At 43.2% G+C, this 14783-nt stretch overlaps 1 protein-coding gene across 5 annotated transcripts in view; it reads left to right on the plus strand.

Annotated features, from left to right (window-relative positions):
- Positions 1 to 7121: 7121 nt before the first annotated feature.
- The window catches only part of DYNC1LI2 (dynein cytoplasmic 1 light intermediate chain 2), a 41587-nt gene continuing 33925 nt past the window's right edge, over positions 7122 to 14783 (plus strand). For 2 of the 5 annotated variants that reach the window (XR_005588654.1, XM_039502508.1), the window contains exons 1-3: positions 7122 to 7338; positions 8298 to 8371; positions 9189 to 9305. Coding sequence is in view for 4 of the 5 variants with exons in the window: in XM_039502508.1 (XP_039358442.1) it covers positions 7244 to 7338; positions 8298 to 8371; positions 9189 to 9305 (286 nt within the window). In the remaining variant the exon portion in view is untranslated. The remainder of the gene's footprint in view (positions 7339 to 8297; positions 8372 to 9188; positions 9306 to 14783) is intronic. The other 3 variants (XM_039502509.1, XM_039502507.1, XM_039502510.1) reach the window with 3 other exon arrangements.

A 14783-nucleotide genomic window follows, 5' to 3' on the forward strand; every position in this document is an offset into this window, starting at 1 on the left:
CGGGTAAGACCAAAGGTCCATCTAGCCCAGTATCTGTCTACCGACAGTGGCCAATGCCAGGTGCCCCTGAGGGAGTGAACCTAACAGGCAATGATCAAGTGATCTCTCTCCTGCCATCCATCTCCATCCTCTGACAAACAGAGGCTAGGGACACCATTCTTACCCATCCTGGCTAATAGCCATTTATGGACTTAGCCACCATGAATTTATCCAGTCCCCTTTTAAACATTGTTATAGTCCTAGCCTTCACAACCTCCTCAGGTAAGGAGTTTGAAGAAGAACTTCCTTTTATTTGTTTTAAACCTGCTGCCTATTAATTTCATTTGGTGACCCCTAGTTCTTGTATTATGGGAATAAGTAAATAACTTTTCCTTATCCACTTTCTCAACATCACTCATGATTTTATATACCTCTATCATGTCCCCCCTTAGTCTCCTCTTTTCCAAACTGAAGAGTCCTAGCCTCTTTAATCTTTCCTCATATGGGACCCTCTCTAAACCCCTAATCATTTTAGTTGCTCTTTTCTGACCCTTTTCTAGTGCTAGAATATCTTTTTGAGGTGAGGAGACCACATCTGTACACAGTATTCGAGATGTGGGCGTACCAGATTTATATAAGGGCAATAATATATTCTCAGTCTTATTCTCTATCCCTTTAATTATTCCTAACATCCTGTTTGCATCTTCAGAGAACTATATAGTGACACCAGGTCCCCAACTAATTTATGTTTGAAAAACTAATCTAAATACTGAAGGAAAAACTTTTTTGAAAATTACAGAAGCTAATAAAACCATTACATGTAAAAAAAAAAAAAAAGCTGCCAGGATGTCAGAGCAACAAATGTAGCAGAGTTCTACACCTTACAGAGTCTAGAAACAACACATGGGAGGTTTAGAGAAAGAGATAGGGTTGTAGGTTAGACAAGCTTTGTAATGTATCTTTTGTTACATACAAGAGTTCCATTTCAGAGCTGTTTAAATTTATGCTACAAAAGACTAACCATATACTGTAAATGGGCACTACTAAGTGTATAAGCGTTTAGAGTGACTGCTGAGAAAGTCTTATACTTAGCAAAATTGATAATTAGCAAAATTGAAGTCAGTTAGTAAAATTAATATATTGTTTAGAGTGTTCTACATAGAGAGCCTAAGAGAAGGTCAGAACTTTTTGTACAGAAGATTAGGTGTGTCCCTGGTGAGTTCAGCTATAATAGTCCTTGTCTGTTAGCCTTGGCTGGGGAGCTGTCCAGAGTACCATGTAAAATTAGTTAAATGTTACACTAAATTATTAGACTGCAACTACTATCAAATTTGACTTCTGCTTACAATTGAACAGATTACCATATGACATTCAGAAATCTGGGTAAACCCACTTGCTCTGATTATGTCATATTTATAGAATGCTTTGAAAGTATTAGTAACTTCATTTTTCATTGATAAGTTTAATATTTCATTTTTATTTTCTAGTTCAAATTATGTAGAGGCTCTGATATAATTAATTTTAACATGCAAATAATGTTAATATTCTGTAGTTAGTTAACATGGGTTTCTCCTTATTCGGTGTGCAGTTTTCTTAATACTGCACTAACACATCATTACAGGGGGAAAACGTAATTCTGTAACGTAATTCTTGGTTTTCTGCTGCAAAAAGTCTTTCAAAAATCCTCAACAGATATTTTAAAATTTGTAGCTGTTGTGTTTTTAGCTCTGTATAATATACAGTAACTGCTTTGTATCGGCTGAATTAATGCATCATAAGCATCTTTCTTCAAAAACTTACAAAAGGTGTTCTTTGAGCGACATACCCTCAAAGACCCAGGTCTTTCATACACTTATGAAGATGCTTAACTTTACTACTATTAATACACCGCTCAGTGATGCTACTCATGCTCAGAGGTGCTGGGGTACTGCTGCACCCCCTGGCTTGAAGTGGTCTCCATCATACACAGGGTTCACAGTTTGGTTCAATGGCTCTCAGCATCCCCACTACACAAATTGTTCCAGCATCCTTGCTCACGCTAGTAAGGTTAAGCACTTAGATCAGGGCCGATCAGAGACAAAGTTAATCACTGGGAGTGGCATACACATGAGGACAGAATTTGGCCCTTTTTAAGGAGACTCTTGTCAGGCTTCTTTCTATTAAAGATTGAGCCCTACCCAAATAAACTGCAAGTGGAGAAACCTAATCTGTTATATGAGAATTGATTAGGCTAAATTAGTATATATGAAGAGGGGAAAGAATTACACTGTCAGGGGATCATAATAATAACACGCTTCTAATGCAGACAAATGGTTGAAGAAGACAAATATTTAAACATCCCTCTCTTCTTCTCACACATAGAAATGGGAATTACATTAGTGAGATTTAAAGGCTTGAAGTGACTAGAGACTAACATTACTTCACCAATATAATATTAAATTATAAATTTTGCCACTAATTTGATGCAAGGACAATAGTATCCTCTTCAGTGGGGCTATTTGGGAAGATGAGTAAATGAGTTGTACATCTAGTTTAAATCAAGTAAATTGTTTTTAATTTTTTCATTAAGCGCCAAGACAATAGTTCCTCTTCTCCCTACCCCAGTGTTTCAAAACATCATGTACATTTTATAGGTTTAAAATTACAGTATGAAATAATTTATAACCATGGTCACACAACTTATACCTAACATGAAAATAAACTGAAAGTGTTTTCCTGTAATAGAAAGGAAACCCCATTCTTCCACTTGTTATAATGATATGCTTGGCATCCAGAACTGGACACAGTATGCCAGCTGAAGCCTCACCAGTGCCGAATAGACCAGGACAATTACCTCCTGTATCTTACGTACAACACTTCTGTTCATATACACCAGACTATTATCATTTTTGCAATTGCATTACATTGATAACTCATTCAATTTGTGATCCACTATAACCTCCAGATTCTTTTCAGCAAGTGCTACTGTCTAGCCAATTATTGCCCATTTACAATTGTGCATTTTGATTTTTCCTTCCTAAGTGGAGTACTTTACATTTGTCTTTATTGAATGTCATCTTGTTGAACTCAGACCAATTCTCCAATTTGTCAAGGCCATTTTGAATTCTACTCCTGTTCTCCAAAGTGCATACAATCTCTCCCATCTGTAAATTTTATAATCATACTCTCCACTCTATTATCCAAGCCATTAATGAAAATATTGAATAGTACTGGATGCAGGACTCACCCCTGTGGGACTCCAGTTTCATACTGAACCATTGATAATTGTTTTTATTGTCATTCAACAGATTGTGCATCCATCTTATAGAAATTAATCTAGATGACATTTATCTTGTTTGCTTATGAGAATGTCATGTAGGTTTTTGTCAAAAGCCTTACTAAAATCAAGATATATCATGTCTACTCCCCTCCCACGCCCCCATCTACTAGGCCCATAACCCCATCAAAGAAGGAAATTTGATTGGCTTGACATGATTTAGTTTCCTTGTTTACTTTTTTAAATTTCTATGAGAACATTATTCTATTTTCTTGTCTCTATTAAGTCAAACTGCTTAATCTCTCAGAGAGGAGAAAGGATACATTTATATAGTACTGCAGTGAGGATGCTATCATCAAGACTTCAAGTGACTGGATTGAAAAAGGTTCTTAGACATTTCTCACAAAACTCCTGCAGTGTATGGGATATCACACACTATGGCCTCCTTCTAGCCTCTATCCCACCCTGAAATCAATGTCTCACCAACTGCCAATAGGATAACACAGAAACTGTTACCATCAAGTGCCTTTAGCTGTTTTGTACGCTTCCTCCAGGATACCGTTGAAGCCTCATATACCTACATATTGGTCTTTTAGTTCCTGGCACCCCACCCTTACCCCTCTAGAAAAAGAACCATGGCTGTGGTCATGACCAGTAAGCAAAGGTGTGGACAATATTCCTGCTCGCACCTCTCTTTTGGTAACTATGGCCCAAGAATTTATATATAAACCTCCTTTCTCCTCCCACATTCACAGTAATAGTATTATTGCTGGCCACACCAATGTTCTTCTTCAAGGAGTGTCCCTGTGGGTGCTCCACTGTAGATGTGTCTGAGTCCCTACGCTGCTGATCGGAGAACTTCAGTAGCAGTGTCCATTGGGCCCGCACATGCGCAGGCTCTCCTTCTGCTATACCAGGAGGCTAGCCAGCGTGTGCAGGCTAACAGACCTCAGTTCCTTCTCAACCACCCCTGGATAGAGACAGAAATTTAACTGTCCATTTGCGGATTGTTAACTCTTTTTTACAATTGCTAATTTTTAGCTTCCTTTGAAGCATCTTTTGTTTCTTTCCCCCATTTTACTGTTTATTTGGCCATTTCCAGAAAAAAAGAAGAAGAAGAAGAAGAAGAAGAAAGGACTTTTGTCAACGTACAGTGGGAGGGGAACCCCCAAACAAGAGTATGCTCAGGTCTTCGGGCTTCAGGAAGTGTTGCACTTGTAATGAGGAGATCCTGGTCACGGACAAGCACTACCACTGCATCTGCTGCCTTGGTGAGGGCCACATCCAGCAACAGTGCTCCCTCTGCCAGCATCTCTGCCAAAGACCCTGCAAGGACAGAGAGCTTCGACAAAAAAATTATTGTTATGGAGGTAGCTCTCCTACCCCAGTTCTCCGGCAGGTGAGTCTCCCCCACCTCAACCTTCAACTTTGTAGGACAGTGGGTCAAATAAATGGGATGGGGACTCCTCTCATGGGTCAAAAAAGAGAGTGGGAAGTCCCTTCAGTGAGCCCAGGGATAGCTGAAAGCGATCGCCATCTCTCTTGATATCCTCGGCACTGCTGGCACCGAAACCACAATCTGGCACCCACACCTCCTGGTACTGCTGCTACGGGTCAAAAACTCCCTGGATTGATGGAATAACCCAGCCATAGCATGCAAAGGGATTTCCTTCTTGCAGGCGTCACCATCATCGCTCCTTACCACCCATGCATCGCTCAGAGGATGGGGCACACATTTAAACAGACTCACAACACAAGGCAAATGGTCACCCGTGGAGATATTGCTTCACATCAATCTCCTCAAATTGAGAGCGGTCAGGAATGCCTGCACTCATTTCCTTCCACTGATAGCAGGATCACAGATGAAGATTATAACGGACAACATAGCCTCCATGTACTACATCAACCTCCAAGGAGGGGCCAGGTCGCCCGCCCTATGTGCAGAAGCGATGAAGCTATGGACTGGTGCATCTCTCACAATGTCACCTTGTCTGTGGCTTACCTCCCGGGCACACAGAACAAGATAGCGGACAAGCTCAGTTTTAAATTCCCACACAACCATGAGTGGGAGATGCACCTGACAGTACTTCACAACTTGTTCTCACAGTGGGGAACACCTTCCTCAGATCTGTTTGCCACTTACCAGAACAAAGAAGTGTCCACAATACTGCTCCAAAGCAGGGATGGGACAGCACTTTCTGGGCGATGCTCTCTTTTCCCCCTGGGACAAAGACCTTTACACCTTCCCTCCGTTTCCTCTCCTGCTAAAGATAAAGAAGGACGAAGCTCACATAATCCTGATTGCTCCTATTTGGCCAAGACAGACCTGATACCCTTACCTGATGCAGCTCGTGATGTGTCCGACGATCTTCCTTTTGACCACTCCGCACATCCTCTGACAGGACAAAGGGCGTACCATACATCCCAACTTGGGGATTCTCCGTCTCAAAGCATGGCTCTGAGGTGGCTCCGGCATGTAGAAAGCTCATTCTCAAGGGAAGTACAAGAAGTTCTATTACACAGTAGAAAGCCCTCCGTGTGATGCACTTATCTGCAGCAGTGGTCCAGGTTTCAGATTTGGTGCACGTCCCAACCAATCTCTCCCGTGTCAGCAAATCTCCCACATATTCTGGAATATGCTCTGACCCTTAAAAAAACTGGGTTATCCCTGAGTTCTCTCAGGGTACACCTAGTACCTATCACAGCATTTCACCAGCCCATAGAGGGGTACTCAGTACTATCACACCCAATTATCAAAAGGTTCCTTAAAGGTATAACAAACCACTTCCCTCAAACTCGACTTCCTACCCCTTGTGGGACCTAAACCTGGTACTGAAAAGGCTGACCAGGCCCCCATTTCAATCTATGTTCAAATCTATGTCACCAGTTTACTGACATACCTATCAATGAAAATGGCGTTTCTGATAGCAATTACCTCGGCTAGAAGAACAGGGGAAATAGCAGCTCTGATGGCGCATCCCCCTTACATAATATTCTTCCCAGACACAGTTACACTCAGGCCACATCCAAAGTTCATTCCTAATGTAACCTTCTCTTTCACTGTGTGCAGTAACAGTGGTTCTTCAAGATGTAAATCCCTATGGGTGCTACACAACCTGCCCTTCTCCCCTCTACTTTGGAATTCTCATTTACGACTCTGTGGTAGAAAAGTAACTGAGGACGGTTAGCTCCTGTGTGCTGGCTAGCCTCCTGGCGCAGCATGAGGAAAGATGGCGCATGTGCGGGCCCAGTGGACGCTGCTACCGAAGTTCTCCGATCAGCAGCGCAGGGACGCAGACGCACCTACAGTGGAGCACCCATAGGGCCACACATCTTGAAGAACCATAGTTACTGCACAAGGTGAGTAACTTCTTCTTTCTCACCTAGCAGCTGAGAGCAAGGACTGGGGAGAGAAAAAGCAAAACTCTTCCTCTCAACCTCACTCCTCTTCAGCAACTGGAAGTTAGGGTGAGCAGAAGTAAATGGCCTCTTCCAGCACTCATTCACCAGCAACAACTGGGGCAAGGAAAAGCCTAAGAACCACTAATTTCCCACGTCCTTAGCAACATGACAGAATCCTTGGTAAGGAGCACAGTAAAAAGAGAAAGATGGATGTCCCAGAATTCCACTGCTTTGTTTTCGGACTGGCATCCAGTTGTCTGAGAGCCCTGCGGGCGCTAGGGGGCGCTGCTCCCCGCGGACACTGTGAGCGCTGCGGGCGCTAGGGGGCGCTGCTCCCTGGAACACTAGGCGGTGGCTCTCCACAGCCGCTGAACTCATAGCTGCCCGCGTGGCTGCCTGACCGAAGCGGCGTGCGGTCCGGGGGTGGGCCCCCCCCAGGCCCCGCCTCGAGGACTCTGTCGGGCTGCCGTGCTGAGGGGCTGTGCGGGGAGCGCGCGCGGTGTCCCCCGGGTGGGAGGCGGCGGCAGCGGGCAGCCCCGTCAGGCGGGTCCTCGGCGGGCCCGGGTGAGGTCACTCTTTGTGGTGGCCGCGGCTGCTGTTGGCAAGATGGCGCCGGTGCTGATGGAGAAGAAGTTGCTGGGGCCGGAGGCGGCCGGCGCCGCCGAGATCCCCAGCGAGGAGGAGGAAGGGCAGAACCTGTGGTGAGCTGGGCCGGGGGCTGGCCTCGGCTGCTCCCGAGGGTCGGGCGGGGCTGCGGTTCCCCCAGCGGGGCGGGCTGGGCTGGGCTGGGCTGGGTTTCCTCCCGGGGGAGCGGGGTGGCAGCCTGGCCGCGGCCCTGCGTGTCAGGAGGGGGCCGGGCGCGGCTGGAGGGCCCTGCTGCCCGCCTGCTCTCGATGGCTAGTGCCGCGTGGGCCCCCAGCACCCCTGCAGCGGACAGGCGGCTTGGAAGCAGAGCTGGGGCGCAGTGGCGGGGCCTGCGCTGCCCGGGTGGGTGGGAGATCGGGGCGCCGCGCGTGGGCTCGTACCCGCTTTCTCCTGGCCTGGCCCCCCTCGGGGGACTCTCCCTGCGCCCTAGGGATTTCAGGGACTGAAGCCCCTCGGCAGCCCTGGCCACAGCGCTTTTGCACTTCCTGGGTGGGGTGTAGAGAATGACTTGCGTGTAGTCACATAGGAAATCATGGCAGAGCTGGGGATGCTCTGTGGTCTCCCAGCCCTTACGCTTTCACCACTAAGTAATGGGTCTGATTTCATCTCCTGGTCTTAAAGGCAACAGAGTATAAGGCCTTCTCCATAGGTTAGTACCAGTCAGGCAGGCAGCAGTCATAGCTTTAGGTCTTCTTACAATTAGTAGGCCTCTTCATTAGCGGTTCAAGTTTGTAAAAAACCGATTCGCTGTTGAATGTGTCACTGAGGCAGTGCAACATTCTTTGTCATAAAAGTGAGCAGCTCTGGAAGCTGCCTTTCAGATTATCTGAGCGAGGTATCTGTTTTGAATATTTTTATTTAGAGATTTCATAGCTGGTAGATATCTTTTCTGAATAGATGACATTAGACAGGTCTGCTTAAATATCTGCTCATAAGGGCTTTGGAGCTGACATTTACCTGATCTTTCTTTTTGGGTGCCCCACTGGCAAACTAACAAGTGGTGCTGTCCCCATAGGTCCTCAATACTGAGTGAAGTTTCCACCCGGTCCAGGTCTAAATTACCATCAGGCAAAAACATTCTTGTTTTTGGTGAGTAGTATCTTCAAGCAGTGGAGAGGGTTGGATTTCTTAGAAATAATAAAGCATGGTGCACACACAGAACAGGGTTTTTTTGTGGGGGAGGGAAAGGCGGAGTTAAATGATTTAACAAAATTCATTCAAAACTTTGTATGGACAAAACCATGAGTTGATGCACGTAATTTGACTTTAAATCTGGCTTATATCAGTTAGCTTGCATTGGTAAATGTATACATGCAAGCTAACCCAATATAACAGGGCAAATATAGATCTGCATTTGTACTGGTTTAACTTAATGTGTTTTTAAAATAACTTTAAATGGGTAGACAAGGCCATTTTGTTGGACTATAATTGGCCCATCATGGGTGATCATAAATTTTATCTTTTCTTTCAGGCAGCAGAAATGTAGTAAGTATGGGATCCCAGGTTGGGTGGAACTTGAAAAGTTGCTCTGGAACTGGCTTTGCTTATACTGGGAATTAAGAGGTGGAATATCAGATATATCAATTGGTATTAAGATTTAGATAAACTTACTTTAAATTCATGAGGTGCTATGTGATGTCCCTGTCCTCGTCCCCAGAAGAGTGAACTGTCTAGCCTCATGCTGTTAGACTATATTCAAACTAATGGAATATGTTTTTGAACAGTGCAGCTGCTCTTCTCACTTGTCAACCTATAAATTCACAAATTTAGCCCCAAAACTTGAGGAAGGGAGAAACACAAGAACCCCTTTACAAAAAATTGTAACCTCTGAAGTTTGCTTAAAAAATCTTTCCAGTAACAAATACACTTCTGAATGTATCTTTTTGCTGTACAAACTTATTGGCAGGTGATGATGGTTCAGGTAAAACAACACTTATGACTAAAGTACAAGGAGCAGAGCACAGCAAGAAAGGAAGAGGATTGGAATATTTGTACCTAAATATTCATGATGAAGACAGAGATGGTAAGTTACATGCTTTCAGGTGTAGTCTTTTGCTGAAATTGAGTAGTTGACACATTTTTATAATCATTATGGGTGTCCCTAGTGTATCTTTGGATTACAGTGAAATAGCTGTCTCAGCATTCCCTTGTTGTATATGTTGTAAGAAATTGATATGGCTCATAAAAGAAAAATGCATTTCACACGTAGAGTATTGTGTTTCTCTCTGCCCTTCCTGCAGTCTGAGCTCTTTAAGGAAAAATACATTAGAACAACTTGTTCTCAGAGGATCCGTTTACTTGCAGGATGACATTTTGCTGATGTTGATTTACTAGTACATTATTCATCCTGCCTACACTCAAATAAAGGTGCATACCAAGTCTTGAGCTACAGGAAGGATTCTTAACCCATCCAAGAGCAACCAGGATCTTAAATATGGATTTCATAACTTCTTATTGTAGCCAAAACTTTTTAAACTAAGTTATATGTAGGTTACAGTCTTCTGTATCTTGTGTCTTTGGTTAGGTTGTTGCCATCGTCTACATAATGGAGAAATTCCAGTAAGCATGGTTAGGTGAGTGAAAAGGAGATCTTAAGCCACTGACAGAACCAATATTTCCTTTTCTTCAAACTGGAGCTTGTCTTTCTCTTTTCCTCCTCTCCCACTTCCCAAAACTTGTTGCTGGTTTCATTGCAACTGTTCTCTGGTACACTGGAGGAAAAAGACAAGTTAACTAAAAGAGTCAGCATGGTCCAGGAAGTAGAGCATTGGCCTGAAAGTCAGGAGAGCTTGGTGTTGTGCCACAGACCTGCTGTTTGATCTTGCACAAGTCACTTTACCTCTCTATGCCTCAGTGTCCTTATCTATAAAGTGAGAATATTGATATTAACCATTATTTGTAAATGCTTTGAGCTCTCTAGATGAAAGTGATAATGGTGTTGCTCTTCTGTGCCCCTGAAAATAGAGGACCTTAGGAGCAGTGCATTGGCCACATTGCTGCTTGTGTGTAGGACTGACACACCTCATGCTCACATCGATACTCAGCAGAGGCTCGGTACTTTCCTTGCCAAAGATGCCTTATGAGTCATACTCCTTGAATCCAGAGACAGCTAAAGTCGTCTACAGGCTGTCATACTATATTTGACCCATAGGCTATATGGTCTTGCTGGCATTGTGGTCCTCCTTACGCCTGGGGGTCTGGAGATAATTAATCAGACATAAAACCTACTGCAACTTACCCTTCTGCTTCTCTCAAAGCAGTGAAGATAACATCTTCACTGCTATCTCCTCTGCCACCCAAATGGATACTAACATCTGCAGCATTGCCTTTTCTGTTGGCCATTATTCCTGACTGCATGCCTCTTTCAGAGGCAAGGGAAGGAATTTGGGATCTGCAACAGTACTTTAACCAGCAGGAAGGGATTGCTCCCTCCTCAGTCTCTCTTATAGTCCTGGGTAACTGGCAAGTACCACTTTCCTCTTTGGAGACTCATCCTGTTTAGTTGTCCACCTTTTTGAGGAGCAAAAAGAGAGCAAAGGAACTGGCAAGTGAGAAGAATGCAGTGTTGGGTAACATCCAGTGAGCAGCTTACAGTGTTTCAGACTTTGACTTATGCAGTAGCATCAATATCTTTTCTAAGATGGTATGTCTGAGTCAGGTCATCTGCCTTTTATCAGGGACTCAGGCCTGTGTCAAAAGAAAGGATTCCTGAAAACCAACAAGATGCTGGAGGAAAATGAAGGGCACCAAGTCAACATTAGGTCCCTGGAACTCTTTCATTGAAGCAAGAAGAGAATGGCCTTTGCATCTTACTTTGGTTCTAGAGACCATTATCTGGTATCTTCATGTTTCCAGACTTGGGTCCAGAAGAGTCTTAATCTTGGGAGGAAAAAGCAAAATATGTTGGGCAGAGAACTGGCTCGTCTTCCCTCCGTACCTAATTTAGCCTTTAGAAGCAAGATGATAAATTTGATTGCTCATGAGTCCAAAGCCAGATAAACTCTTACTTTCCTTCTTTCACCCTTTGCTTTCCTCTTCCCTCCCTCCAAAATCCCATTTGAGCATTTAGTTCATTTTCTTTCAACTTCAAGTAGAATAGTTATAGATTGTTAGGCCCTAGAGACTTACCTTGGAGCTCTTATTCTTACCTTCGTCCTTTCTACCACATCAGAGATTTCTGCCCAATTCTTGGGAGTAACTAACATCTGTCTTGGGTGCCAAGTTATTCATGTAGTCCTTTTCTGGGATAACTGGTCAGTTCAGGCCAGTTATTGCCAGGTATTAGTCGTTCAACATTACATGCACACTATTTTGATCTGTAAGTCTCCAGACATATTAGAACAAATCCACTACTTTATCTCTACCTGAAGAATCTCCTTCATAGCGTGTTATCCCCTACTCTACCTAGGCCAAGGGATTTATTCCATAAAAGAGGTTCAGGGACACTTGGCAAGCAAGAGGATCCTCCAAGGCCAGTGGGCCTGTACCTTAAGCTAATGTCATTTCTTCCACATACATGACACTTTCAGCTCATCTGAACATTTTGGTCAGCAAAATTCACTCAGTGTGAATGACCTGTAAGCCTTGTATTCCTTTGAAAGTTTACCAGACCCTCTAATAGTGAGAGACAATAGTGAGATTGTCATGGAGTTCATTTCAATTTCTTTTCCCTGGCTGTGTAATCACCACCAATACATCTTATCTAGGTAGAGGAGCACATTGTCAAAAGCGGATGTAACTGGTGGAACATGTGGAAGATGAGCTCCATATAGCTCTGTTACAGCATATTTATTTATAAAGTGGCTTTTAAAATCTTTTCTGCCACTGATCAAGGGTAGCGTTGTTAAGTGATAATGTACAAGACAGCAGACTATTACATCAGCAAGGGGTGAAGTGGCAGGAGACAAAGGCTGTGTGGGATTGATGCCCAGATAACAGTAGAAAGAGCATGTTATCAGACTGCTTCACACTGCAGGGGCAATATAAGCAGATTCTGACCATGGCAGATGTGGTTAAAATAGGACCATTCCTCTATGGTTGCATCATTTTATTTTTTATTTATTGTACCCTAAATACATTTGCCCTCCTTTTATCTTAACAAGTTACACCTGTCTGCATATCAGTGTATGATGTGCTAAATGTTTGATTCTTTATTCAGTCATCTCATTATTACAACTTTCCTGAAAGATCTAGTTAACATCTTCCTGTCACGGAATAGGTTCTGACTGGTGGGATGTTGCCATGACGCTGATAAAGTTGATAGGCACACTATTCAAACCCTGGCAAGAATGCTCTTTATACTACTTGTTTATAAAGTAGTTTCACCTGGAAGAAATATGAGTTGCAAGCTTTACTACTGATCATCCCACTGAACGCAGAATAAATTTTGTCATGCATCTTCATCTCTCATTAAACTGAAAAGGTGTCCAAAGGTGTTTGACACAAATTAGACTTTGTGTTCTTCCCAGCAACTTGATTTTACTTAGCATCCAGTATATGGAGACTAGTTTACCTAAGATGGATTTGAGCTGCTGTTTGGATGGGGACTAAGGCATTTAGCAGATAAATAAGACTGTGTAGCCATTTCCCAATTTGGAATCAGTACAAAGCCATTTTTTCTTAGGCATGTGCTCAGTGGATTAAACTGTGCAATGAGACATGATTTATTATTTAGAGTCTTAGAGCCCATAGTTAAGTCAGCATCGATTTAAACGTTTCTGTGGGGTTGCTAACTGGAAGCATGTACCTGAATGTATACAAAACCACTCAACTGGTATCTAGAACAAGTTGGTCATCTTAACTTTCAAAAAGTAATTTTGCAATTCATGTTTTTATTAAAAATTCTCAGCCCACTTTCCTGGAGCTTGTATTAGCTAGACTTCCACAACTGGAAAAGCAGATGAGACTTCTTAAAAAATAGAAAATGGTTGCTTAACATTACTCAGCCCGACTTCCCCTCTGTATTCTCATAGGACTTTTGGGTTTAACAGAAGGGACTTGAGGCAGTAGGACTGCTTGGCCTTTCTGTAATTTCAGCTCCAAACATTCAGTGCTGTGAGAGTACTTCTGTGGCTCCAAGGGGCACTGCTTTCTAGAAGTTCCAGAAGTGTGATCGGTTCTGGGGGAGGCATATCTCTCAAGTGGGAATATGCAGCAACAAAGCTCCCTAAGAACCACAGTTACTGTGATGAGTAACTGTTTAAAGTAAGTGGATACTACTAGGAAGCACAGATGGGAGACGAGACATCTTTAATCTAATTAAAAGCATAACCGTTGACCTATTTTCTGGGTTGATGGTACTTGGATAACTTAACTGAACCAAAGTCAAGCAGTAAATCAACTTTTGACTGTTTCTTGAGTTCTTAATTTTTAAAGTCACAGTTAAAAAAAGTGGTCATATTTTTAACTGTGTATGTTCTCCGTGTGCTCAGTCTTTTATCCTCTTCATCTTTCTAAAAGTGTCCTGATGAAGTCTCAGGTGTGTGACTCATTGGCTTAACCATGTGAGGATGGCCACATTTGCTATACTTTAGATTATTTAAAGTGCAGCTTGCACCAACTGAGTTTTAAAAAAGCAAAATGTGAAGTCATCTTAGAACAGCGGTACCAAACTGTGGGGCATCCCCCCCAGGGGGTTGTGGAGGAATGTTTTGGGAGAATGCGGTGGGGCCTGAGCCAACCCTCATAGCGGACGGTGAGGGAGCGCCACTCTACTCCCAGCTCTGCTCTGGCCCCGCCCACAGCCTCAGCTCCTGTCTGCAGCTGCTGGGGAGGCACAGGCGGATTGTATTGGGGCAAAAGGGGTGCATGACTTAAAATATCTACTGAATTTACAATACATACAGATCTTCAGTAGAAAGTTCGAATTCTCACATGTTGCATACAAGTATTGTCATGAAAACACATCTTGCTACAAGAGTGGAGACCAGTGATTGCTAATATTAGATACTTCAGTGTTCTTGGCAGAATATTGGTTTGCATAAAAGATTACATGTACAGGTGGAGTAGGGGTTAAATTATATTGCAATTCCAGTTGGGCTTGTTCATAAACTGATACTTTGAAAGCTGCATTTTCAAATTTATTATAAATGTGTATTTTAACCTCTCATGCTAGACTTGCAATACTTTGCAGGATTCTGGCTAAATATACTAGCGCCTAACACAGTAAAGTCTTAATTGTAGGCACAACTGTAATGATCTCATGACATACTTGGAGTCCAGGTATGAATACATATGCCAAATTCAGCTGTGCTGTATAATCTACACCGCTACCTCGATATAACGCCACCAGATATAACACAAATTTGGATATAATGCGGTAAAGCAGTGCTCCGGGGGCGCGGGGCTGCGCACTCCGGTGGATCAAAGCAAGTTCAATATAACACGGTTTCACCTATAACGCGGTAAGATTTTTTGGCTCCCAAGGACAGCGTTATATCGAGGTAGAGGTGTATTAAGTGAATGATTGAAACACACTAAGCAGAAAGTATCCTTTTATAAA

Source organism: Mauremys reevesii, linkage group 16 (genome assembly GCF_016161935.1).
Source record: "Mauremys reevesii isolate NIE-2019 linkage group 16, ASM1616193v1, whole genome shotgun sequence".
In the NCBI taxonomy this organism is placed as follows: Eukaryota; Metazoa; Chordata; order Testudines; family Geoemydidae; genus Mauremys; species Mauremys reevesii.